The sequence below is a fragment of the Dermochelys coriacea genome, chromosome 7 (genome assembly GCF_009764565.3).
Source record: "Dermochelys coriacea isolate rDerCor1 chromosome 7, rDerCor1.pri.v4, whole genome shotgun sequence".
Classification (NCBI taxonomy): Eukaryota; Metazoa; Chordata; order Testudines; family Dermochelyidae; genus Dermochelys; species Dermochelys coriacea.
Window position 1 is genome coordinate 43735453 of NC_050074.1, and position 24867 is coordinate 43760319.

General features: G+C 42.9%; 1 protein-coding gene across 4 annotated transcripts in view; it reads right to left on the reverse strand.

Moving 5' to 3' along the window:
* STAB1 (stabilin 1) overlaps positions 1-24867 on the reverse strand; it is a 103265-nt gene that overhangs the window by 72984 nt on the left and 5414 nt on the right. For all 4 annotated transcript variants that reach the window (XM_038409579.2, XM_038409577.2, XM_043518235.1 and 1 more), the window contains 14 exons: positions 23067-23182; positions 21411-21496; positions 19783-19852; positions 18268-18363; positions 17612-17728; positions 16104-16300; positions 15752-15882; positions 12999-13126; positions 9798-9889; positions 7709-7837; positions 5227-5373; positions 2409-2471; positions 1195-1308; positions 679-732 (listed from right to left, as the gene is read on the reverse strand). In XM_038409579.2, the coding sequence (XP_038265507.1) occupies positions 679-732; positions 1195-1308; positions 2409-2471; positions 5227-5373; positions 7709-7837; positions 9798-9889; positions 12999-13126; positions 15752-15882; positions 16104-16300; positions 17612-17728; positions 18268-18363; positions 19783-19852; positions 21411-21496; positions 23067-23182 (1540 nt within the window). The remainder of the gene's footprint in view (positions 1-678; positions 733-1194; positions 1309-2408; positions 2472-5226; positions 5374-7708; positions 7838-9797; positions 9890-12998; positions 13127-15751; positions 15883-16103; positions 16301-17611; positions 17729-18267; positions 18364-19782; positions 19853-21410; positions 21497-23066; positions 23183-24867) is intronic.

Consider the following 24867-nt stretch of genomic DNA (forward strand, 5'->3'; position numbering starts at 1 on the left):
CCAGTTATGTGGGCAGAGGGCTCCAGGATTGGCAATCTGACACCTTTCACAAGTCCCACATTATATGTAAAAAATTTGGAACAGAAGGGAAAAAAGCCTGGATCTTTTTGGAAATATTAGACTACACAAGAGACTGCATTACATGACAGTATGAATCCACTGATTTTAATGCATTTAACACCACGGGTGAATTTGGTCCAAAAGGGACAAACATGTTGCTCTTAACATTGCCTCATTTATAAATCTTAATGGCAAACTCTGGAAACTCCTAATTAACCTTTTGAAAATGAAGGAAAAAACCAACTATTTGTCTCTCATACGTTTTGTGGAGTAATATTTTCATTTTAATGATAAAAAGTTAAAGAAAACACACACACACGCCCCGCCCACCCACCCAAGAAACTAAGGGCTTTATCATTGGGCCCTGATCCAGCCAAGCACTTAGACACAATTAACTTCAAGCATGTGAGTAGACCCATTGAAGTCAGTGGGATGACTCACATACTTAAATGCTTTGCTGTCTCAGGGCTTCTGTCACATCTCTCTCACTCTTCCTCTGTGGGAAGCCTAAGCAATGAAGAGGTAGCTAGAGGGACTCTGAAGAACTGAACACAAGTGGGTGTTTAATTATATGTTGGCCAAAAGGACTCCAATACACTGGAAACAAAGATGCCTTACCGCTGCTGCAGTATAGATATGATGTTTCACAAGCTCCTGAAGCTTATTTATCCCCTAGGGAGGGAAATGGAGATAATGATGACAATAAATAGATGCTCTCTCTTGGCATTTGGCACAAAGAACAGGGAACTGAAGTGAAGCATTCTGGTAACCAGTGAATTTGAAATGTATGTGGATTTTTACAGTATCTTTACTTGAAAGGTAATTTTTTAAAAATCTGCATTTAACAATATAAGCAAACTTGTGATACGTTTGCCATTGCTGGTCACGTCAGCATGAAAAACAGAGCTTCCTTCTGAAGTATTACAGGAACTGGGACATACTTTGCTCAAATATGGAAAGAGCAACTTCCAGCAGAGATAAGCTCATCACACACATTTGCGTCTTTGCATTAAATTCTGAGTCTGCCAGTACCATTTTGATCTACTTACTGATCAGACCCCTTTTGACACAAGCCCGTCTCATGAAACCTAATGCCAGAAGATGAATTCATCCAAAACACTGATGAAATCTCACCTCTGTAAAAAGATAAATAAGCCTCCCATCTCTTAACTTATCCACTCCATTGTTGCTTGGCACAAACACAGTGAAGGGTCCAGGTCCATCCAGTATTGAAGGCAGGCCACAGTTCTGCAAATATTAAACAGCAGTGGAATGAAACTTTTTAATCTAAAACAAGGATGAGTTAGTGAAAGATGGGCGGTTAGAAAGGGAGAAAATTCAGAGAGGCCCTGTAGTCCACTACGGACTTTGCTACTGCTAATAAACATATACTGAAAATGGTCAAGTTCTGCTGTGATGAACAGCAGCATAAACTCCTAATATAGGCAGACAGGAACCTGTCCTAGCAAAACAGCTGAGCCAAAAAAGCTATTGGCAGAAAACAGTCATAACAACAGTTTAAACAGAGCTCCTGTAAGCAACTGGTATTTCACTAGTGCTTTCCCATTGCAGGTTTTACACAAACAAGAATACATATACAGAGACTAACCCCTCTATCTGAATACAACTAGAGTGAGAAAAATAGAATCAAAGCTATATTCCAAGATGTGTTTAATACATTTTGCAAATGAACAGTAACTGATGGAATGGTCCCCTGAAAACAGGAATGCTGCAAAACATTTCAGAGTGTAACACTACAGGGGGGTTGGACGGCTCAGGGGACCAACAACAGGATATGGAACATTTCCCTTGGGCCACCAGGTCAAACCTGGCTCAGGGACAGGGGCCTCAGGGGATTATCATCTTAAGGCTATTTGTGTTTAAGTGCCTGTATGAAAAGCAACAGTGGTTTCAATCCAGTTCCTAGTGGGCAGGTATCCACAACATAATCAAGGCTTTCATTAGCAGTCACAGCAGAGAGGCCATAGACTGAATGAACCATGGAGAATTTACTCTCTTCTCTCTCCTAGATGTGGCCCCCTTTGGTTCAGGTGTGAGGTGCATTGGTGGGGAAGCTTGAACTGTAGCTGACTGTGGATAAAGAGAAGACTTTTGTCCCCAGGATGTCAATCCAGCACTTTTCACCTATACTAAGTTTTCTTATAAAGTAAGCAAAATAAAAGTGGTGACATTGCAAATATGTCAACTACAGAAAGTCAAGCCACTGAAGCTATTTTTTTTAAATGCAGTTTTTCAGTGCAAACAGCTATCCCATTTCCTGAGAAACACAGCAAACATTCACAGTCCCCCATACTGCACTTTCCTGAGGGGCAGACAAACACCCTCACCTCCAGGATAGTTTCAAATCGACTGAAGATCTCCATTGAAGCAAGGATCTCCCCAATGGTTTTCTGCAAGCAGAGATAAAAGGAAAGGGGAAAGAATGGATGGGATTCAAGTGAGGTCAGGGCAGGAACTAGAGCGCCATTTGTTTCAAAACTTGCAAGTTGTGCGCTAGAGAAGTCATAGAATACTGTAGTTCCCATTTTATTTTTAAAAAATCTGCCATAACTGGTTGACCCAACAGCAACCTAGACTGATGTAGTTTAGATCTGAGATTCACTCTTACACACAACAAACCTTTGTAGCACCATGCACATTTGTAGCTCCCACTGCTTTCAGTGCATGACTCTGCCTTTTGGAAACTGACTTTAGTGGGAGCTAACATGTGGTCATCAGTGCTGCAAAGATAGAACCACATGCTTTTCCCAGCTAAACCAAAATCAGCTCCATTCTTGTATGTAGGCAGCAAATGGCAGTGCACAAGAATCCTGCTCTCCTGTATTTTGAAAACAAGATTCCTCTATATGACCTGCATCTGAGAACAGAGCAGATAGACTCAGAGCAGGGGGAAAAAATTACATGCATGCACACACCTGAAAACATGAAGAAAAACCAGTGCCCTTTGTTTTGGTAGGGTTGTCTATGCAGACATTTTTGTTGTGTTGATAACAGTTATAGTGTTTTTTTAAAACACCAACAAATTCAAAGACTGAAAGGACAATGTGCAAGGAAAAAGATAACTCAGATTTGGTTTTGGTTTTGTACAGCACTTAGCTGTACAATGGGGTCCTGGGGCATGACTGTGGCTCCTATGCTCTACAGGAATACAACTACTAAATAATAATTGATGGCATTCCAGAAAGTCAAAGCCTATACTAAAAGAGTGTCACTTTCACAGGATTACTGCCCTGTGAAAGTTCCTGGAATTAGCACACTGGTCAGCAGAAAGTGCTGCACAACGAACAACCAGGGCTGATACAAACATGTTTCTAAAGATAACACGGCAGAAAATAACTCATATCATCATTATTCTTCATGGCACAGTGTCACAATGGGAAGGAAGTGTCCAAAAGTGCATGGAAAAAGATCATCTGCTGAGAAAGCTCTCTGTGTCCTGCAGTCTCAGACAAAGCTGTGTTTTTCCAAGCTCTGCAGCATACAGAATGGCACCACTTTTGAACCCTGCTGCTTGGGTGCAGGCTGGCCAGATCTACCAGCTGCAGTAAGGCAGTGCTTATCACAGTAGGATCATGACACTAGCTACCAGTATCATCATGGTCCTTCTGTGCCTTTTGCTCCTGACAAGGCAATAACTGACACTGCGCTCTCTCAAGGCTCCTGGTTTCCATTCATGAGGGTGTGGGGATGAAACTCCCCCCCCTCCTTTCGAAGCATGGTTCTTGCATCATCTCAGCTTTAACGGATACCCCCAATCTTTGGTCTCTCCAGGTTCCATCAAGCATGCTGCAGCAGGGGCTCCTGTGGTTGATGCCACAGTTTTATCTGAGGAGCTGGTAGGTGTATGTGCCAAGAAAAGGGTGCTGCGTGTCAGCCCTGCTATCAGGTTAATTGCATGCTAAGTAGCAGTGAGAGCTGTTAGCACAGAGCTACCATGCATTTATCCATGTGTCTAGGAACATATAACATGCTTATTCCATGAGGCAGCTGAGCACCTGTGTATGTAAGACTCAGTTCAGCTCTCACTGATTTCAGTAGGAGCTGGATCAGGTTACAAGGCTCTCTTTTTTAGTACTGTACTCTTTAAACTCTGCTACAGTACACAAGAAAATGAAAAGTAGTAACTTAAGTGGCAATGCAGGGATTTCTTAAATATCAGTGAAGGAGACAATGGACCCTGTATAAAGCCACAGAGCTCTACACAACCAATGTGACAGTGAGAGGAGCTGAAAGCAAGATATTTGTACATATTACTGCTTTCTAGTCTAGCCACGTTGTAAAATAGGATACTCACATTTTCTATGGGCATGATTCTGCACTGCCCTGCACCCTATGTGAATCATTTACATCAGTGCAAACTGAGTGCAGGTTGCTACCCAAACACTACCAAAGCAGAGTGGCAGCATTTTACATCTACTTGGCAAGGGTGTAAATGGGTACACAAGGTGCAGGGCAGTGAAGAATTCAGTTCTTTGTCTATGAACACAATATAAACATACACAGGCATACATGCAATGGCTGCAGCAAAAATACCACTCCCAGCTAGAGGAGAAAACGTCTGTGGCAGTACTAAGAATTGAACCCAGAACTCTAGAACCTCAGTCCAAAACCTTAACCAAAAGACAGCCCCTTCCTTACAAGAGTGGCTTCAAAATGCAAAAATTCTAAATTTGTAATATTTCCTTTTTTTGGGGGCATGCTTTCAATGCAAACACCGCCATTTATATAATTCAGTTTCATGGGAAAGTGAAATGTGGTGGGGACAGAATTGCCCCTTATGAAAAAAAAATCTTGGTTTTAATATTTGTTGAAAAACTTTCCCTCATTTTGCATAACTCGGCTTCTGTCTCATCCATTATTAGGGAACTTATACTGCTGAGGTTAAAATTCTCTAGTTATACAAAAGCCAGCACAACCCTCACTCCTGAGTCTGCAACCAGCTCTTGGAATGATTGTTCCTACTTCTTAACGGTGCTCTGAAACCAAGTGAATTGGATTAGTCAGAAACAGAAAACAAAATATATAACATTATACATGAAACAAATGCCTCATTGATTTAAGATGATTAACCTTTGGATAGATTTCTATAAATGGTGTATCATCAAATCCTTCAAAGGACAGAAGAAAAAGGAATGTTCAATGTACCTGTGGATTTCCAAGGTTGTGAAAGCTGGTTGTTTTCCTTAGAGTGTTAACAATATGTATAATTCCATTGGATGCTGGTATGTTCGACTGAATGACAGTATACAATACCCCTGGCAGGTCTTGATACCTAAAGCTTTTGCTGTAGGACTGGGATAATAATAAAGGATTATTTCATTATGAAAAATATATCAAAGGGATCTCTGAGTATATAGCTGTAAAACTTCATTTGATTCAATTCCTGCTTCGGTGAAACAATATGGCCATGAGCTTACCTGGGGTTACTAGGGAAAAGATATATAAAGATCATACTAGGGACCGGTCCAAGCTGTGATACTTGGACACAACCTTTGAGTTGTGGGGTGTTTGGATCTGGAGGTCTGGTTAAGCCCCATTACCAAGATAGGATCAAGCCATGAAGTTCAGAATTAGACTTGCCCCAGTTTAGAACTAGACTTCTGGTCACGGCCGATCTCTACATCATACAAGGATGAGTTCAGCAGAAACATGCTATAGCCTGGATCGAGCACACGTGAGGAGGGACTCTGTACCTGCTTGCATGTTGCTGGGCATGGGAGCAGCAGGATCTAGGGGCATCTTTGGAACATGAGACCTGGCTATCACCTTCATTTGCCCCAGATGCCAGAGAAAGATCACTGCAATATGGCCAAAGCAATCAGTCTCATCTTACTACAAAATATTACTACTGGTGTATATTCTTTCTACAAACAATGTCTACAGATACTGCACTGAGTATAAAGTGCAACTTAACACTCCAGGGTCATTCAGAAATGTCATGTCCAACACCAAACAGGCACAGGCACATTCTCCTGTGTTTTTCATTGTACATTTCTTGAATAGCTCCTCCCAGTTCTGAACTCCAGTTCACACCATTAAGAGCTTTGGACACAACTAAGGAAGGGGAAGGGAAGACTTTCCAGATCAACAACTGTTGAGTAAACAAAAAAACTATCCTTGTAAAGCACAGCTCAGATTTCACAGCCCCCAACGCCGCTTTGCCCTTCTGTGCACCCTGCATATATCAAAGCCCAGAACCAAGGTCAAGGCTGGGAAATTGGGAGAGGAAACATACCGATGTCCCTTGGCCAGCTGTGCAAGTCCACATGGCAAAGGTGCAGGATGAAGAGAGGACAATGGATGGGGGGAAACATAAGCCAAATGTGGCCTCACCCTGCCCTCCCCCGCAAAAAAATCCCAGATACTAGAGCAGAATCACTAAAATCTATTTTGTACAGTGAAAAAGGGCGACTGGTAGGGAAAATGTTCCGAATTTGTCAGCTACTAGCCCACAGGACAAGCATTCTGAAGGCAGACTTACTGCTTTTACCAGCAGGGACACATGTATTCTGTACACTGTTGATAACAGGGGAAGGCGTCTCTTTTACCAGATATGAAGATTATTAAAAAAAAAATTGACTATTTTCAAGATTAGGGGCCAGATTCTGGCCCTTCCACCTGCCTCTTTATGCCACCCTTGCAGTGCACAGGGGCAATAAAAGAGAGCTACCCCTGAGGGAATGCATATCTGGTGTATGTTCTTCTTGCAGACTCCTGCAAAGGGGCATGCTGGGAGCCAGGCCCAAGATGGTGAGAGACCAGAGAAATTCTGGGCTGCACAACAGCCCATAGGCAGCAGGTCAGGCTACTGGGAGTACTGTCAGCCTCTGGGGTTGCTCTAACTGACGCTGAAAGACACCTTTCCCTCCCTGCCTAGCGAGGCTTTCTGTACTGTGCCTCTCAGGAAGCACACCACAGAGTCTGGTGCAAGAAGTGTTGTTAGGATCTGCTATAATCCAGAACCAGGCAGGCTGTAGTTTCCCTATACTGTATACAAAACTGGTGAGACCTCATCTCCTAGACAACACACTGTTCTAGGCATCTAAATTCAAGGACAATATAGATAGAGAAAAGCTTCAGAGAAAAGCAGCAAAAATTATCACAAAGCTGTTGGGGTAGATTTACAAGGAAAGGTTAAGAGACTGCAATATGAAGATGTGGCTAAAAACAAATAAGGGGAAGTACCTTTTCCAGGTATAAGTTTCTGAAGGGGAAGAACTAAAGAGGCCAGAAAAATTGTTTGGGGATATATCTATGAGTAATCGGATTAAACAAAGTATCCTAAGAAAAGGATAATTTATGCTGAATATTGGTCTCCGAGGGAAAATAGGGGAAGGTTCATTGCTTGGGTTATTTAAAACTGTATGCATAGCATATAGAACAAACGGCAGGAAGGGAACAATCAATCTTGTATTGACATGGAGATGTAATAGAAGACATAATAGGTCATGTACTCTGTGATTTGATTATGACATTATGGAACAAACGAAGTCTAAACTGGTCAAAATGCAGCAGAATAAGGAAGAAAGGATTCTGGCATGAAAGTGTGTCAGGAAAACAGCTTTACGCCTTTGTCTCCATACCATGTGAAAACAGCAACCTGGTACCTAGTATAATGTTGTGATACCTTTATCTGATCATTAAACGACAGCTGATGCCCAGACAACGTCCACAGTGTCTTGATCTTGACCATATCTTCCACCAAATGCTGACCAGGAATTATATGCATTTTGCATAAATGCTGGGCAATTGTGTCCTTTATGGAAATAAATCAGAACACAGGGAGAACTGACATGCCTTCCAAAAAAAATAAAAAAGCTTTTACATAGTTTCAGCTGTCTTTCCAGACTAATACACATATATATACACTTTATATATACATTCCAGATCAGAAAGGGAAGGCATTTCCTAATTTATATGCAAATCAGTGCTCATCTACACAGAAAGTTATTCCAGAATAGCTATACCTGACTAACTCCATGTGCGGATGCTTTTATTCCAGATCAGTGCCTTACCCTGAATTATTTTAATCTACTTGCATCCACACATAGAGTTAATTGGGAATAGTTAATCCCCTTTAAAATTCACACCCTAATTTACCCAAATTAACTTTCACATGTAGACGGGCCCTTAGAAGCCTTTTACAGCAGCAGTGGAGTATTTTCACAGGTTTATATATTTTAAGGTCAGAAGGTACCATTAGGATGATCAAGTCTGACTTTCTACATAATATAGGCCATAGACTCTTACCCAGTGATTCCTGCAACAAGCCAATAACTTCTGGTTGAAGCTATTTGTGTGTGCATGAGCAAGAATAAGAGTCTGATCCAAAAGCAAGTGATTTTAAGGGGCTTATCTAGAGAGAAACCTATTGGATTTGGATAAGTTATAAGACTGCCCCTCCATCCAAATTCCACATCCAATGTTTCACAAAGAAACTTCTGCTCACAAGGAAACTTCTGTTCACCAATACACAGTACAATGTGGTCCACACAGTTTTATCAAGGACTTGCTAAGTACATTATATATTTTTTTAATGTATATTTATTTATATTTATATTTATTTTTAAGTTTCCCTGATTGCATGGTTATTTTTGTTGTGCTGTATGTGTAGGAATCACATTTCTGACACAGTCCAACAAGCCAGTTTTGGAGTATTTGTTAAAGGTACTTCATCCTTGTTTCTGAGTGTTCTAAGGTAACAAGCAGAAAGCTGACTTAGTTTGTTTTAAATGTCTGCTGAATAACCTGCACGTGTACCTCCTGTCTGATCATGTTTGGCAGAGTTTTCCATTCTACAAGGGTTTTCATCTGTTTTATGGTTGGTTTGGTTGCATTTGTGACAAATGTGAAAATGAATACAATTTCATAAAACATTTAAAATGGTAGCATGAAAGGGATTTGCATGGTCTACTACAGCACAGGACTGGGAATCAGGGACTGCTGAGCTCTCATCTTGGCTCTGATACCTATTGCTTTGAGCAAGTCACCATCTTGGCTTCTCCATCAGTAAAAGGAGCATCATACTAAGAGATGGCCCCAAGATGCAAAACCTGGATGTAGATAACAAATACGGCAGAGTCTGGAGGAGTTTTGGATGCAGAGTTTTTGTTCAACCTCTTGTCTTTACAAGAGATATTTGCAACATTCAGATCTGGGTTGGGATTCTGAATCCCTCAAAGTTTGGATCCCAGGTTCTGCTCAAGCCCATCTCTAGTCAATACTTAATATCACAAGGGCTGAGGAGTCATTCATATTTTTAAAAATGGTTTATGGTGGGATTTTAAAAAGCACTCAGTCACTGATGTTAAAGGGAGGAGAATTAGGCCACTGCTGAGTGCTTTTGAATATCCCAGCCTTAAAAAGTAAAAGGCATACAAAGAGCTGAGAATTATCACTGTATCACAAGCAGAGGTTTTCAAACAGATTAGAGCAAGCAAGAGCTAACAGATTCATAATCATGTTCAGCGGTAAAAAAAGTCTATTAATAAAGAAAGGAGAAAAGAAAGAGGGAAGTTGAGATTTGCAAAGCAACGCAGGGGATTTAGCATCTCCCATTAAAATTAATCTCAGCTAGAGTCTGAATTGTATCTCAGTGGAATTGCTTTTAAACATAATGCATTCCAAAGTTTCTCTCTGAGAGGTTAGCTACTCTTTAAAGACTACAGAACTCAAAGCATGAAGAAGTGAGGTTACTAAAAGGGGGTGACACTTACGTTGAAGTCAGTTCTTTCACTATACGGTTGAAGGCTTGGCACAAAGACTGTGAAAGGCCCATATTTTGTCAGTGCCAAAGAACACCCTGAAGCTGTTAAAAAACAAAACCCCAAAACAGTTACTAAGCATACAGAACAACATAAATTACCAGTTTTATTTTTCCTCTTGTTGGGGAAGGGGGAGAGGTTAACACATCCCTGTGTCTTCAGCCTAAAGTGAGTGACCAGAGTGAATTTATGGGGAACTGGACGGATCAGGGGATTGGTAGTGGGATATCACAATGCTAGCTTGGCAGTGAATGTTATTAGTTAAGAGTTAAGTCTTTCTGTTACCTTCAGTGGGTTTTAGATCAAGGCCTTACCTTGCAGAACAGTTTCAACACTAAGTCTCAGTTTTCACATGCTTATAACTTTCTGATGTGTAGGGTTGAACTTTCTTGGTCTCTGCACAAAGATGAGTCACTTCTGGATATAGTTAGACTTCATTGCATGAATTCTTTAAGGGCCTGATCCAAACCCCAGTGGTGTTGATGAGAGTTTTTCCGCTGACTTTATGGGCTTTGGATCAGAATCCAAGTGCCCAACTGCACAAACTATTTAGGAAAGTTTGTACAAAAACGAGCTTTTGCCAGGTTGGGGCCTAAATGTGCAGCCTTCACATTGCATTAACACATTCCTCCCCCCCCCGCTATGCTTATAAGAAGCACCCAGATTTGTTTCAGGGGAAAAGGCAATATACCACATTTATTGGAAATACAACAATTAGCATATGCATTTACTTACACACACACACACACACACACACACACACACACACAGAGTTCCACCAGTCGATGTTATAGTTACCAGTTTAGAGTTCAGATTAATTTAGTGGCCAGCTACGTTGATGACGGGTAGGTAGGAGCTGGGTTTTGTCGGTTTTATGGCAAGTTTTATGGTTTTATGATTTTTTTTTAATTGGGACCAATGAGTTTTGCACCATCATGCTGTAATTAATTGTTGTTTGATGAGTGCTTGTTTTTTTAAATTGTTTTCTTTATTTTTTATTAAGTTTTTTAGGAAGTTATTCCATGCTGATTTTGATTATAGCTATTTTGTTTTTATTGATAGGTGCCTGTTTTATTTTTAGACTAGTTAATTTGCCCTCCTTTGACATTTTAATATAATAGGGGCATGTTGCAATCTTTTGGCGCCCTTACATTTATCCTTGGTTTTGTTTTTTTTAAGAACATTTGGTCAGGTGATGGCCTTTACACTTATTTTTTAACAAACATACATTTCTCATTCACACACAAAACAGAATTGATTTACACAGAGCATTTGAACAGGAACATCAAATTGCAATGCAAGAGAAAACAATCATTGCATTCTTTTACTTATTTTAAAATACTATACCTACAACAGATTGGTGACCCTAAAAGGTCTGTTACTGCCTTGAAATCAGCTCAGACACAGAATCTGGCTGATGCATCTTTACCAGTGGCCCATTAAGCCATTCCTTTTTTGCTTTCAGAAAGGGTGGCTGGCAGGATATGATCAAAGCATACACTAACACATTTAGTACATGCTACATTATTATTCTTTATTTTTTAATTTAAATTATACAAAATACAAACATAAAATCCTACTACTACACCCCCCATGTGTGCAGAGCTCTGACTTACTTAAGGAGTGCCAAAGTGCACAAAAAGTGGAAGCCTTTCATCTCTACAGTGCCAGCTCAAATCCAGCCTGTTGTCTGAGGGTTGTTTGGTGGCCTACGTGAAATCAAGGAGGTGGATCTCCATGAAGTCTTAGCGAACAAGTATCCACAGCACAAAACCTCTTTCATTATTTGTACCATTTTTGGACGTCCTTACAAAGAGCCCAAGGAATGAAAGAGTAATGATCTACAACCTATCCTGAAGGACGACCCATCACTCTCACAGATCTTGGGAGACAGGCCTGTCCTTGCTTACAGACAGTCCCCCAACCTGAAGCAAATATTCACCAGCAACCATACACCACACAACAGAACCACTAACCCAGGAACCTATCCTTGCAACAAAGCCCGTTGCCAACTTTGTCCACATATCTATTCAGGGGACACCATCATAGGGCCTAATCACATCAGCCACACTATCAGAGGCTTGTTCACGTGCGCATCTACCAATGTGATATATGCCATCATGTGCCAGCAATGCCCCTCTGCCATGTACATTGGTTAAACTGGACAGTCTCTACATAAAAGAATAAATGGACATAAATCAGACGTCAAGAATTATAACTTTCAAAAACCAGTCGGAGAACATTTCAATCTCTTTGGTCACTCGAGTACAGACCTAAGAGTGGCTATTCTTCAACAAAAAAATTTCAAAAAACAGACTCCAACGAGAGACTGCTGAATTGGAATTAATTTGCAAACTGGATACAATTAACTTAGGCTTGAACAGAGACTGGGACTGGATGGGTCATTACACAAAGTAAAACTGTTTCCCCATGTTATTCCCCCACCCCCACCGTTCCTCAGACATTCTTGTCAACTGCTGGAAATGGCCCACCTTGATTATCACCACAAAAGATTTTCTCCCCCCCTCCACCCTCCCGCTGGTAATAGCTCATCTTAAGTGATCACTCTCCTTACAGTGTGTATGATAAAACCCATTGTTTCATGTTCTCTGTGTGTGTGTGTATATAAATCTCCCCACTGTATTTTCCACTGAATGCATCCGATGAAGTGAGCTGTAGCTCACGAAAGCTTATGCTCAAATAAATTTGTTAGTCTCTAAGGTGCCACATGTACTCCTTTTCTTTTTGCAAATACAGATAACACGGCTGCTACTCTGAAACCTGTAATGAAGTATGAACAACCATCTAAGTAGTCCCTGCTGGTTGAGGCATGTTGATGGACTGATGTTGTGAAGCTTATGCCACCAAGGTCTACGCTTCACCTGCTTTGTGGATAGAGGACCTCAGTCACTAGGGCTGTCAATCAGCACTAATACCTCTCACACAGGAATCATCTCTGTGGTTTGTTAACACGCGCAGAGCTGGCAAGAGCCCCATCATGCAGGAAGAGTTCGGATGTAGATTCCTCTTCACTGCCTTATCTTTTCATATAACATTAGACATCTCAGTTTTCTTTCGAATCTTAACCATTCACTGGCAGCACCCAAGCCCCATCTTAGCTCCATTCCCCAAAATAATTCAGAAGAGCATTACCAAACATTTTGTTTGCACTGTTTAATTTCTTGTACCATCTTCCTCGAGTATTCAGCTGAGAGATCTCACTCATGAGATTTTTGTAGCAACTTCTTCCATCTCCAATCTCCCCATCTTTGCAGACGCAGCTAAAGAGTAAGATATGAGTGAGAAATAATAGTCATTACAAAAATGGTTCTTGGTATACTTGATAAAGTCTGGATGTGATCCGTTCATACAGACTAGAGACTTTGACTACACACTAATCTGTTAAAACCTAAATAAACAGCAGGGAGGAACAACATAGGAGGTGGAGAGATTGATGAGACCCATCAGATCAAATCTACCCCCCTCCCTATGAAATAGAATTAGCAATCCAAAAACACAATGTTGCAATATTTTATATCTGAAGATGCTACCTGGGAACTGCACATTAAACAAGATACCCATTATACTGAGAATATGACATACTCTTAAAAAAAAAAAGAGTATTTGACACCCATTAACCTACGACTTCCAAATGCAAGACAGAAAGGATGGGCTCTGCAGGATGTGCAGAATGTTAATAAATCTCTGGTGAACCAAGGGGGAAGCGGGGAGTGAATTCCAAAGCTGAACTTCCTTCATTGACAGAGCCCTGCCTGCAGCTCGTTTAAATCCAGGGGAGTGCTGCCACTGATCACAACTAGGACTATAATACATAGGGGAGAGGTGGTTTCTTACCCTGCACAGAACCCAAACCATTAGGAATTTACAAGTGAAAACCAACAACTTAAACTCCACCCAGAAGCTTATAGGCAGCCAGTGCAAGTTAGAGATCACCGACGGAAGGTTCTTTTGGTGAGGCTTTGATTGTATTAGGGCATTTTGTTTTCCAACAACAATGCAGCTGCACTGGGCGGTAGCAATAGTGTATTAGTGTAGACAGGACTCGGGCCTTTTAACCACTGTGTCATGAACAGCAAGTTGATATACTGAAACTGATAAAATGAGCAAGTGGCCTCATTCTGCACGAGCTTCAGTTTTCAGATAGTCTCCAGGTGTCATTCACATAGAGTGTGTGACAATAATTTCACCTTGGGGGTGGGCTACAGCTGCAATGTCAGTAGCCAAGAGGTGAAGTCACACCCATCTCACCAGGTACAAGTGGGATAAAACACTCTTGGCTACACCTGTCACTGGTGAATCTTAACGGCCACAGTCGTTCAGAACCTTGGTTTTACATCTCTTCCAAAAGCAGCTGTCCCTTGTACCATGCTGCAGCCTGGGGTTCAGGACTGACTCAGAAGAAAGAGCACCATCTAATGAACCACCCATAGCACTTCCTGATTGCCCTGAGATTCCCTTTGGAGTTTTCCAGTCCTACCTAAGGCCTAGCTATTGAGCTGTTTCGTGTCTGAGCACTTGAGGCCATGCTTCACACCCAAAGTATTAGTGCCAATCCAGGGAATGTTATTTTTCTAATGCTATGTCTCAGAGCCCTCAACTTCTACTCATCTCAGTGGATTTCCAGCTCTACTGGTCCATACAGACTGCCCAGTGTTTTCCAAGAGCCAGCTCTAGGCATATTGAGGCCCCAGGCAGGCTAATGAGTTTTGCAACAAAGCTTATCTGCATGTGACAATCTCTGCCCCAGTTCACACAGCTTTGCAGCAATCAGACAGCAGCTACTTGGAATCTCAGTCTGAAAACTGCACTTTTTCCTGCCTGGGTTCAATCCAAGTATCAGTTCAGCTATTGTTATTTCAGAATTGCAGATAGCCACACACAGGGCAAGGGGAGGAGGTTTACATGGCTCCAGCCTCGCAAAGGGCCAAATAACGGCTGCTCCAGAGCAGAGGCCTTAGAAGAAGAAGAGTGAGCAAGAAGCCCTTCCCCCACCTTGCACATCCCCAGAAGTGAAGCCATAATGTGTCTGATTCAAGCTGGGGAGCACAAGAGGAAGAGACCTTTTAGTGCAGCCAGCAGTGTTAATGGCGCCTGAGGGACAGCATCAGAGATGGGGCCATGGCTTCCCTCTCCTGTCCCTGCGAAAGGCCACGGCTACGCCTTTTGTACAGAGTAGCAAGGGGCACCCCTCACCATGCTTCCTCCGTGGCCCAAAAGGCATTACACCAGGGTTGTTACCAGACACTGTGGCTCAGGCAGCGCTCCCCTTTCCTAGGGCTGCTCAGCCTCACATGAAGCACGATTAAGCCCAAAGTGTTTGCTCCGATGAGCACTTTTTTCTTCTACAGGAATTGTTTTAAGGCTAGTTTTAGTATGTCTCTCCGCAGTGCTGAGCAGTCAGACTCGGCACTAAACTGGCCTAAAATCCTAATTCATTCTCCTGCACACAGGCCTACACTGGAAGAGTGTTGAAGATTCTTTCGTCAAACACACATCACAGGGCCCTGTCCAGGAGTCCTTCTGTAACGTGCTGACAAAGGGTGTGCTGTGTCCCTCTTCACATGTCTGTGCCACTAGATAGCTTACTACTGCTACCAGCTAATGAGGTTACTCCTTTAGCTCAAGTGGTAGAGGACTGATGAAACACTGAATGTCCCATGTTCAGCTCCTCTTATAGCCCAGGTGAGGGGCTGTCACAGCTACTTATGTAAGATTTTTATTTGTTTCAACGGACTCTTATTTTTGTTCTTTTCAAAATCCTGACCACAGCCAGTATTCCCCACCTATCTCTCTGGTTTTCCAATATTATTCAGCTCATCCAAATAAAAGCCTTATTTTAGTTACAAAAACAGGCATCTTTAATGGCGCTTTTTGGAGCAACTCACCTGGCAGTCCCATCTGGATTGATTTTACATTTTGAAGTCACGTCACAGAAGTACCACTGACACTCACTGACAGACGAGCAGCCTTCTGAAGGGTTCAGGCCACTCATTCCAGGCTTACACACACAAGATGACTAAGGAAAGCAAAATCAGATGATTAAAATCTTGCAATCACAGATCAATTTTTATTCAAGAGCATCCCACAAAAAGTTTGGATGATCTATCCTTGCAAAAACAAAGTTAGGATAACAGCTTTGGCCAATGCAATTTAACCCAGCAAGACTTGCTGGAAGAATTAGTTACCTGGTTTTCTACTACTACATACAAATTCATTAGAAGCAATTCTTCACCTTACCTTTCCTGGGCCTTTATAGAGACAGATGGTGGAATTTTCAGGGCAGCCTCCATTATTGGTAATGCATGGATTGATGGGTTGGCATATCTTCCCATCTCCATGATAACCATCTTTGCAAGTGCATTCATATTTTCCTGGTCTTAGAGCCTTACAGACCGCTAATGAGGAGCATGGTGATGAAGTACAAGGATCCTGAGCTATACATAAACACACAGAGATGAGAGGGGAGCATAACCAAGTCTCTCATTAAAAACCAGCACTTGAAGTACTACAGTAGAAACCCTCTGATATAATGGGGGATGTGGAATTTATTCAGTTTAAACTGGGAAACTTTTCGACTTATATAACCCAATGTCAGACAATGGAGATTTTTTGGCTGAGGGATTTGGACGAGTGAGCTGAGCAGTTCTCATTTCATATTAATAGCGTAAAAGTTAATAAGAAAAGGGCCAGAAATGAGAAGTTTGGGTCTCTATCTGAACTGTTACAAACTCTGAGGGTATTTGAAACCAGAGATTTGGTCCATTAAGATCACCAAATGTGTAGGGTGTTTGGATCCATCCACCTCTAAATAGTAATTTATGTTTAAATAATAGTGTCTTTTAGTCCTAGGAAAAGCAATTCATGAACATTAAACAAATTTTAAATGACAGAGAGAGAGAGAGAGCACTATCAATTTATGAAATACAGCCACCTCTGGGGTGGAAAACAGCAGCCATTAAAATTGCATAGTTTTACATGTCATTTAAAACTGGCACTTCCATAAGCACACTAACCTAGCTCCATTTTGGCACATTAACCTAGCACAGACAGAGAAAAAAGTGCTGTTATGGCCCAGGTTACCAGGAGTTCCTAAACACAAGGTCATTGAGGACTTCTCCATATGAACACTTAGTTCGTGGCAAGCTGGGGTATAAAGCCACCCTGCACTAGCCTGTCATGCACTAACTGTCCATGGTGACCGGCACACAAAAAGTTTCCTACCACACTTGATCTATTCCCATTTCAAAGTGGGGCAGTGCACATCAGGCTAGTGAGGGGTAGATTGATACCCCAGCTTGCCACAAATTATATGTTCATGTAAACAAGCCCAGAGACTCCACAGTGAGGTACATAATTACATGCATTATTTAGCCTGGCTGCACCCTATGATTATTCACGCAGAACTGATTAACGCTCCAGAATCCTGTCCCAACACGACACATTCTCTCCAGCTTATCTACCTACACAAGGAGCAGCCTCGAGGTCTTTACACTTTGGTTTTCCAAAGCTCCCTTACACAGAAATCTGTTGAATCCAGAACAGCTCTTGACACTCAGTTCTGCCCAAGTCTAGGGCTCAGGCTTGGGCCCCATGCATGTGGGAAAACCTGGCAGCACAATCACATTCTGCTAGAGGTACAGCAGTGTTTGGTGCGTCATTGGCAGCCCCACACCATATAGATCCAGTCACGGAAGATTGTCCTGAATATAGGATTAGGAAGATTTGGTCACAGGGAGGTGTCTCACCTTGGCATATGCTCCCACTCTTTCTATACCCTGGCATGCAGTCACATATTGGCATCCCGTTCATCAACACACACTGGGCATTGTTCTCGCAGGCTACACCTCTGCATAGGGGAAGTTCTGAAATCATAAAACAAAAGGAGGGTTCCCTCAGCTGCAGCGAATGCCTCTGGATAATACAATTTATCATCTGAGGAGGCCAAGAAATAATTTAAATGATTCCTATTATTATTTGGGTTTCAGTAGCATGCAGAGGCCCCAGACCGAGATCGGGGCCCTGTTGTGCTAGGCACAGTGAACAGCACATGTGAATAATAAGGAAACTGCCCACGCCAAGGAGTTTACACTTTAGACAGATAAGGCAGACAAAAGGTAGAAGAAAGGAAGCATTAGCCCCATTGCACAGATAGGGAACTGAGGCCCAGAGAAGGCTGTACGACTTGCTCACGATCAAAGCCAGAGTCTGTCGCAGAGCTGGGATTGATTCTTGCTCTCCTGAGTCCTCACCCAGTTCCTTAACCACAAGCCCATCCTTCCTCTGTATTTTCAGACTATTTCTCCTCCTTGACTATATCTAAAGAACTCCTCCTCTGGGGGCACATATATTGAGCCCACTTCATGATTTCTAAATTATTTGGGAGGGAAATGCCAACATTTACCTTGATCACACTTCGGGCCAGTGTAACCTCCATGGCAGGTACAGCTTCCATCACCAGAGATCCCATGATTGCACACTCCATGCTGACAGTCACACACTGCAAGAGAAACCCATACAAACACGTACTGGAAGCTGCAGGGAACAGCATGGGTGCTTGGGATACATCCATTAAACACACTGAAAGCTTATAAATCCAATCCAGGCTTTTAAGTCTACAGTAGTGTGACCAGATAGCAACTGTGAAAAATCAGCATGAGGGGATAATAGGATATAGGACAAAGCTCCTGATATTGAGCCATCTGGACACCTTAGTCTACAGGCAACTGTACTTTAGCCTCTCGCTCTTAGAGGCCAGGGCCATAATGAGGTTTTGCAAGCCACTCTCAAAAGGTGGAGGTGCAGGGACTAAGAGCACTGAATCCCTGGAGGTGTCCTGTCTGGGGAGTGCAGGGGCAGGCAGAACACGCCCATGGGTGGAGCATGCAGCTCAAATGCAGCATCCACACCACCTTTTCAGAGATGCAGTTCGTCCTCCGTCCCCTCCTCCTCCAGTGATTGCTGCAGTCCACCAGCTAGCATGGAAGGAGAGAGGCCAGGGGACAGTTAGTGTCACTAAAGATGCTAGCACTTCTTGAATGTAAACACGAGGATCTTGGCTATCCCCTATGCCAATACAAGGGTGGGGGAAGAGGGGCAGGCATAATCTGGTTCTATGAAATGCATCATGTGAGAAGCAGTGCAGGGATCTCTGCCGACATCAAATTTATTAGCTTCATGGGAAGGGCAATGTGGGGGAAGCTGAGAGACACTTGGGGGTGAGAGGGAACCAGCAAGCAGCCAGTGGGTGGGAATGGAGGTAGCAGTAGAAGATGTGTGGTTTTGGTTTGGGAGTTTTTTAAACCAAAAACTGCAAAGAGTTTTGGGTTATGGATGCAAAGGACAGTGGGAAAGGGGGAGATAGGAGAAAAAGGGACTGATCTGCGATCCCAGGTGGGAGAGACTGAGAACACCCATACTAAGAGATGGCTGTGATGATTCTTCAGTTTATTGACTATAGGAACAACAAGCTTACAAGTGTGCGGCAAACTGCTTACTCTGTTCCCAATGATTAAAGCCATCGACTGCGGGCCTAACTTTCCAATGTGGGCACCCTAACAGGACGCCCAAATCCACATCTGGGAGCTCAGGAGTAGGTGAGGAACACCAGCACTGAACAAGTCTCAGTGCTGATTCCAGTGCCCAGAAGTGGGATTTAGACATTCTAATGCTGGACCCACATTACACACTTGATCCCATAGTTTCAGCATCCTCCCTGTCAGGCAAATGCAAAACAGCCTTGTCCCGGAGGAGGAGAATGATGAAAAAAGGCTGCAGTTGCAGTTATAATTTTCAGACAGCAGCACCCGCCTCTCCACTGATCAGCCCTCCTATGCCATCCTCTTCCACTGCAATCATTTAGCGGTACGTGGGGATGTCTCTTTGCAGTTGATTTAGATTGTTCATTGCTGTAGTTTACCTGATTTACAGTCAGGGCCAAACAGATTCTCATCCAGACAATCTTGACAGGCAGAGCCGCCATACCTCCCCTAAAAGGACAAAAAAAAATTGGTCAATCATTATTTTCTTATGATGTCACTTAGTTCAAGCTGCAAAGTGATAAATAACTCTTATGTCTCCCCTCTTCCCCTTTTTATTTTCTGTTCATGCTCAAGTGATACAAAATAGAAACCTGCTCTTACAAGTGCCTTACCAATAACCCTTGCAGTAGAAAGGAGAGTTGATGAGCAATGAGCAATGAGCAAACAGCAGAACAATCATGGCAGTCATTGAAGAAACAATGTCCTTATCATGACTAGAAACAAAAGTACCAGTTCTCTCATGTGCTCTCTCAGAGGGCTTGATCCGAAGTTCATTCATGTCAATGGGACTTTTTCTGTTTACTTCATAGGGCTGAGTATCAGGCCCTAAATTATTAGTATATCCAGTTTTCTTTCAGGCTTAGCTGTGCTGAACCACATATGTTAAACCCAGTTTTGATTTTTAGCTGGCCTCTTTTTCTGCGGATCTGGAGAATATATTGAAATTTTGTGGCCTTTTTTGGTCTTGCTCACAGGTCTCGTCAGTCAGTCAATGGGGTTGTGATTTTACAATCCTCACAGTGTCTGGGTGAATTCTTTTATGACTGGGTTAGACCCTTCCTATGCTCTCGGGAACCAGCTGGGTATATGAGGCATGTATGGGTACTGCGAGGCAGCTGCAGGTCTCATCTGTTAGATCTGAAGCAAGGAAGGACCTGACAAGGCCAGAGAGCTGTGTGCTTAATTTTGCCCCATTGCCTCCTCTAAGGTGAACTACCACATGCACGTTTAAGCACATGTAGGAGGGGTGTCTTTCAGCTTGTTCCCACAGGACTTGTATGAGGGGCAGTACTGACCTGAATCCATAGGAGCCCCTGTAGGAGCAGAACAGAGGCCCCTTGGACCCTCCACCTTCTGGAGGGTGTTTGTCAGAGGAATAGGTACCCAGACCCCTAACACAGCAGGCTGAACAGGGCCCTGGGGATGGTCTCATGTGGACAGCCCAGCTAGAACTAGTAAGGATTCTGCTCATCTAGGTCAGTATAAGGCCCAGATCCTCCAAGCTATTTAGGCATTTTGATGGGAGTTAGGCAGCTAAACACTGTTGAGGACCTGGACCCTAAACTCCTTGGTGTGCACATTATTGTCAAAAAGAAAAAGTAAATGTGAGGAAAGTCCTGCCCATTAAGGTCCAAACACACCAGGCCTTCTTTCAGCCCAAGAGAAGCTATAAGACACAGCTTATTTCACTCAGGGAATGGGGAAATCCCCCCACACCACCTATCAGCTCCATCTCTTCCTAGAGATTCTTCCAAACTCTCACAGTCCTTGCTTCCTTATAGCACATGCCTTGTATAACATGCGGAGGGGAATTCATTAGTCCTCCACAGCTGGCCCAGCCCTGCTCCTCTACAAATCCGTACACTCATGGAAAACAACTATACACTTTTGGCCAGCCAGAGGGTTAACGCCTTCCCTGCCGGCCCCTGGGCTGGACCTATATACCTCCATCACGTGGCATTACATTTCCTCACATTTCCTCCTCAGTTCCTCATCCCATACTGACCTCACAGGTGCAGGTTCCATTCCGTGTTATACCATCCAAACAGGTTCCATGGCCACTGCAGGGCTTTTCAGGTCCACCAGGGCATTCTGGCAAACAGGAGGCAGGCCACAGATAAGCAAAATCAACACTTCTGTGTCCCCATATGTGTGTTTACAACAACCATTATTGTTATTGCAAACAGATGGGCTCGGAAGGAATGAAATGTCTGCCTGTAGGTGGCTTCAGTTGTGTTAAAAATGGGGGTTCCCATCTCCACTGGATCAAAATGGTTTTATTTTTCTGTTGTCATATATGACAAATATTATTCATTCCATTAGGGACAAAGAGCTATAAAAGAGTCTAAGGAGCTGTAATTTACTTAGGCCAAGGGGAGCTGAAGACATTCAGATCTTTGCAGGATCAGGCCTTATATTGTTAGCTCCATTAGAAATAGGGAAAACCTGGACAGATTTTCAGCCAAATATTCGGGAAATGCCAGTCATGTTGGAAGCTCAAATTGAGACAGCCCCAGGCCTACTTTTCAGAGATGTGGAGTGCCTGTAGCTCCCACTGACTCCAACTGGAGTTGAGGTGGGCAGCACCTCTGAAAATCAGGTGCCTGGTGTCTCCAGATGGGTCCTCCAGAACAGGAGGGGGCTGCTTTAGAAAATGTTATGCTTGGCCTTTTGGGTCATCTGTGCTCTGACAGAGTCTAGATGCTTATTCAAGCCACCCAAGGCTGAAAGTGGGCTAGAAATCTCATCACCTCAGGCTCTCTCCAGAAATGGGGAGTCTTTTCTATTTTCAACTGGGCTGGTAAGCGCGTGGGATTTGCCTTGTGTAACTTAGGCCGTGTCTATACGTACAACGCTGCAGTGGCGCAGCTGTACCAATACTGCAGCGCATCTGGTGAAGGCGCTCTATGATGATGGGAGACAGCTCTCCCGTCAGCATAAAAAAACCCCATGTCCATGAGTGGGAGGAGCTTTTCCCACTGACATAGGGCTATGCACATGAGCGTTTATGTTGGTGCAACTTATATCGCTCGCAGGCGTGGTTTATTAACACCCCTACATGACATAAGTTATGCTGATACAAGCTGTATTGTAGACATAGCCTTAGTAATTCAGCTTCTTGGCCTCGCTACAACCAGCAAGTGTTAAAACAACAACAGGAAATGAGCCAAACATTTTCGGACTCAAATAGTTTGGTCTGAAATGTAACTGAGGATTCAGATTGATTATTTTAACTCCTGGCTGGAGATGTCATGTGTTTACAAGTGGCTGTAGAGGCGACGAGCTGCAGAGTATACAGTGGTACTGAAGTTCCCAGAAGGGAATCTCTTTCTTTTTCCTTGGAAACTTAAAGAATAATTCTCTTTTAAAACATTTTTTTTAAAATAAGAGCATCTTCTGCAAAAGGGAGTTTTGCCATAAGTCAAAACACAACAGGGCTCAAATCATGTGCTGGGGAGAGATTCCCTTCCCAAGACCTTCAAACTTCCCTACATGGATATTGAAAATCTTGGGATCCAGTCTAAGCGTCTTGGAAACATGAAAGAGAATCCTGAAAATAAATCTCTCCCCATGGAGTTGACCTGCAGGACTGATAATTCTAGGGCAGCACTTTGAAGTGCCTTGATCTGTCAATGACTGGAAGGACCCATGAAGAACCTACCATAGCACTCAGTACCCCAGAATCCCAGGCAGCATTTTTTCTTCTCAATTTCCATCTTACACATGTGACTGCACCCTGGTAGGGAAAGGGTGTCTTCTCCAAGCTTTACGGTGTATCTTAAATAGAAAAAGCCAAGATCCAAGATCAGTGATTGTAACAAAGAGTTTGGGACCCAACCTATTCCGTATGGATTGGACTTGATAACAGATCGGGACAATGAGGGGAGATTTCTGAGCTGCTTTTTGATCCATACTGAGTAAACTGTTTGAAAAGCACTCCATACGAATGAAGAGTGCAATACACTGTCCTGGGGCATGGAACCACAAGCACAACCCAGACTTAAGAGGTTATATTATGCAGGGCTCCGATTAATTCATTAGCTTCCAATCAAATACTGGATCATGTTTTGAGTCCTAGTCTTCATCTTCAAAGCTCTGAAAGGGCTGCGTTGTCTCCAAGACCGATCCTCCCTGCCTCCCTCATATTTGCGATCCATGGAAATAATGACATATTCACTGGCACGGTCAAGGTTAGTGGGAGATGGAGACAGATCACCAGCCTCACTAAGGTCACGGTGTGCTGCTGAAGGGGCTCAAAGTGACCTTAAAGTGGCCCTAAAGAGCAAACTGAGGATTCCGCCCCGGGGTGGCGGGGAAGCATGTCAGAAACGTAAGCTGATATACAGCAGGCATGGCTGGCTTTAGAGCTCCCTTGCCCTACTTCTGCCAGAGGGGTCATGTTGTGGGCAGGTGGGGACAGGGGAAGATGCTCCAGAGGCAGAGCCAGAGAGCAATGCACTCTGCTGATCTCCAGCGTGGTAGTGCAGAGTGCTGAGTTAAAGTCACTAATGCATTTTTAATCCTTTGTCTAATTCACAAAGGAAAGAATGACCTTGTGATTAATGCACTCGATGGGGATTCAGGAATCTCAAGGTCAGTTCCCAATTCTGCCACAGGCTCCCTGTGCAACTTTGGAAAAATTACTATGTTCCCTCAGTTGTAAAATCAGTCTGATATCCTTCCTCTCTCTCGTCCCTCTGTCTGCCATATTTAGAACATAAGCTTTTCACAGAAGAGACTGTGTACACAGCTCCTAGCACAGTGGAGTGTTGATCTCACTTGGGGCCTCTAGGTGCTTCAGGAATCTTAATAATCATCATTTATAAAGGAAACATTAAAAAATATTAGTGCCCAGTTTTATAATTATTACTCCCTTAAATTTATCTTTGGCAAGAGCTTAACCTTCCTTCGTCGACTCAACTCAAGTCTCAAGCACCTTGTTTCACACTTTTATTGCTTCCATTGTGCCAGTCTGATTACCAAATATATCTGCAATAACTGCAAAATGGCTGGGGCTATTTTAAAAATGTTTCCAGCTAGTAGTAAGGCACAGAAAACAGTGGACAATGGAGCTCCATGTTAGCTGCTAAAGTTCACGATTGACTAGATTTGCAGATAATAAACTACAGTGTTCTGTTTTTTTACAACCTTTTGGTAAATTCATTCTCCTTTCACCCTTTTCCCATTACAGTTCAGCTACAGAAACATGTGCGGCTTAACAGAATGAGCATAATAAATACAGGAAGAAGCAGCACTTCAAAAGGGAAATAAGAGGGTTAAAAAATTTAAAGGTGACACTGCATTTGGTTTGGTTGTTAGAACAGCAGAAGGGAAGTAATGACTTCTGGGTCTATAACTGGTTCTGTCCTTGACTCAATATGTGACCTTGGACAAATCACATAGGCTAACATTTTTAATCTTGGGTGCCTAGAGTTAAGTACCTCACATCCCAATCCCGCAAC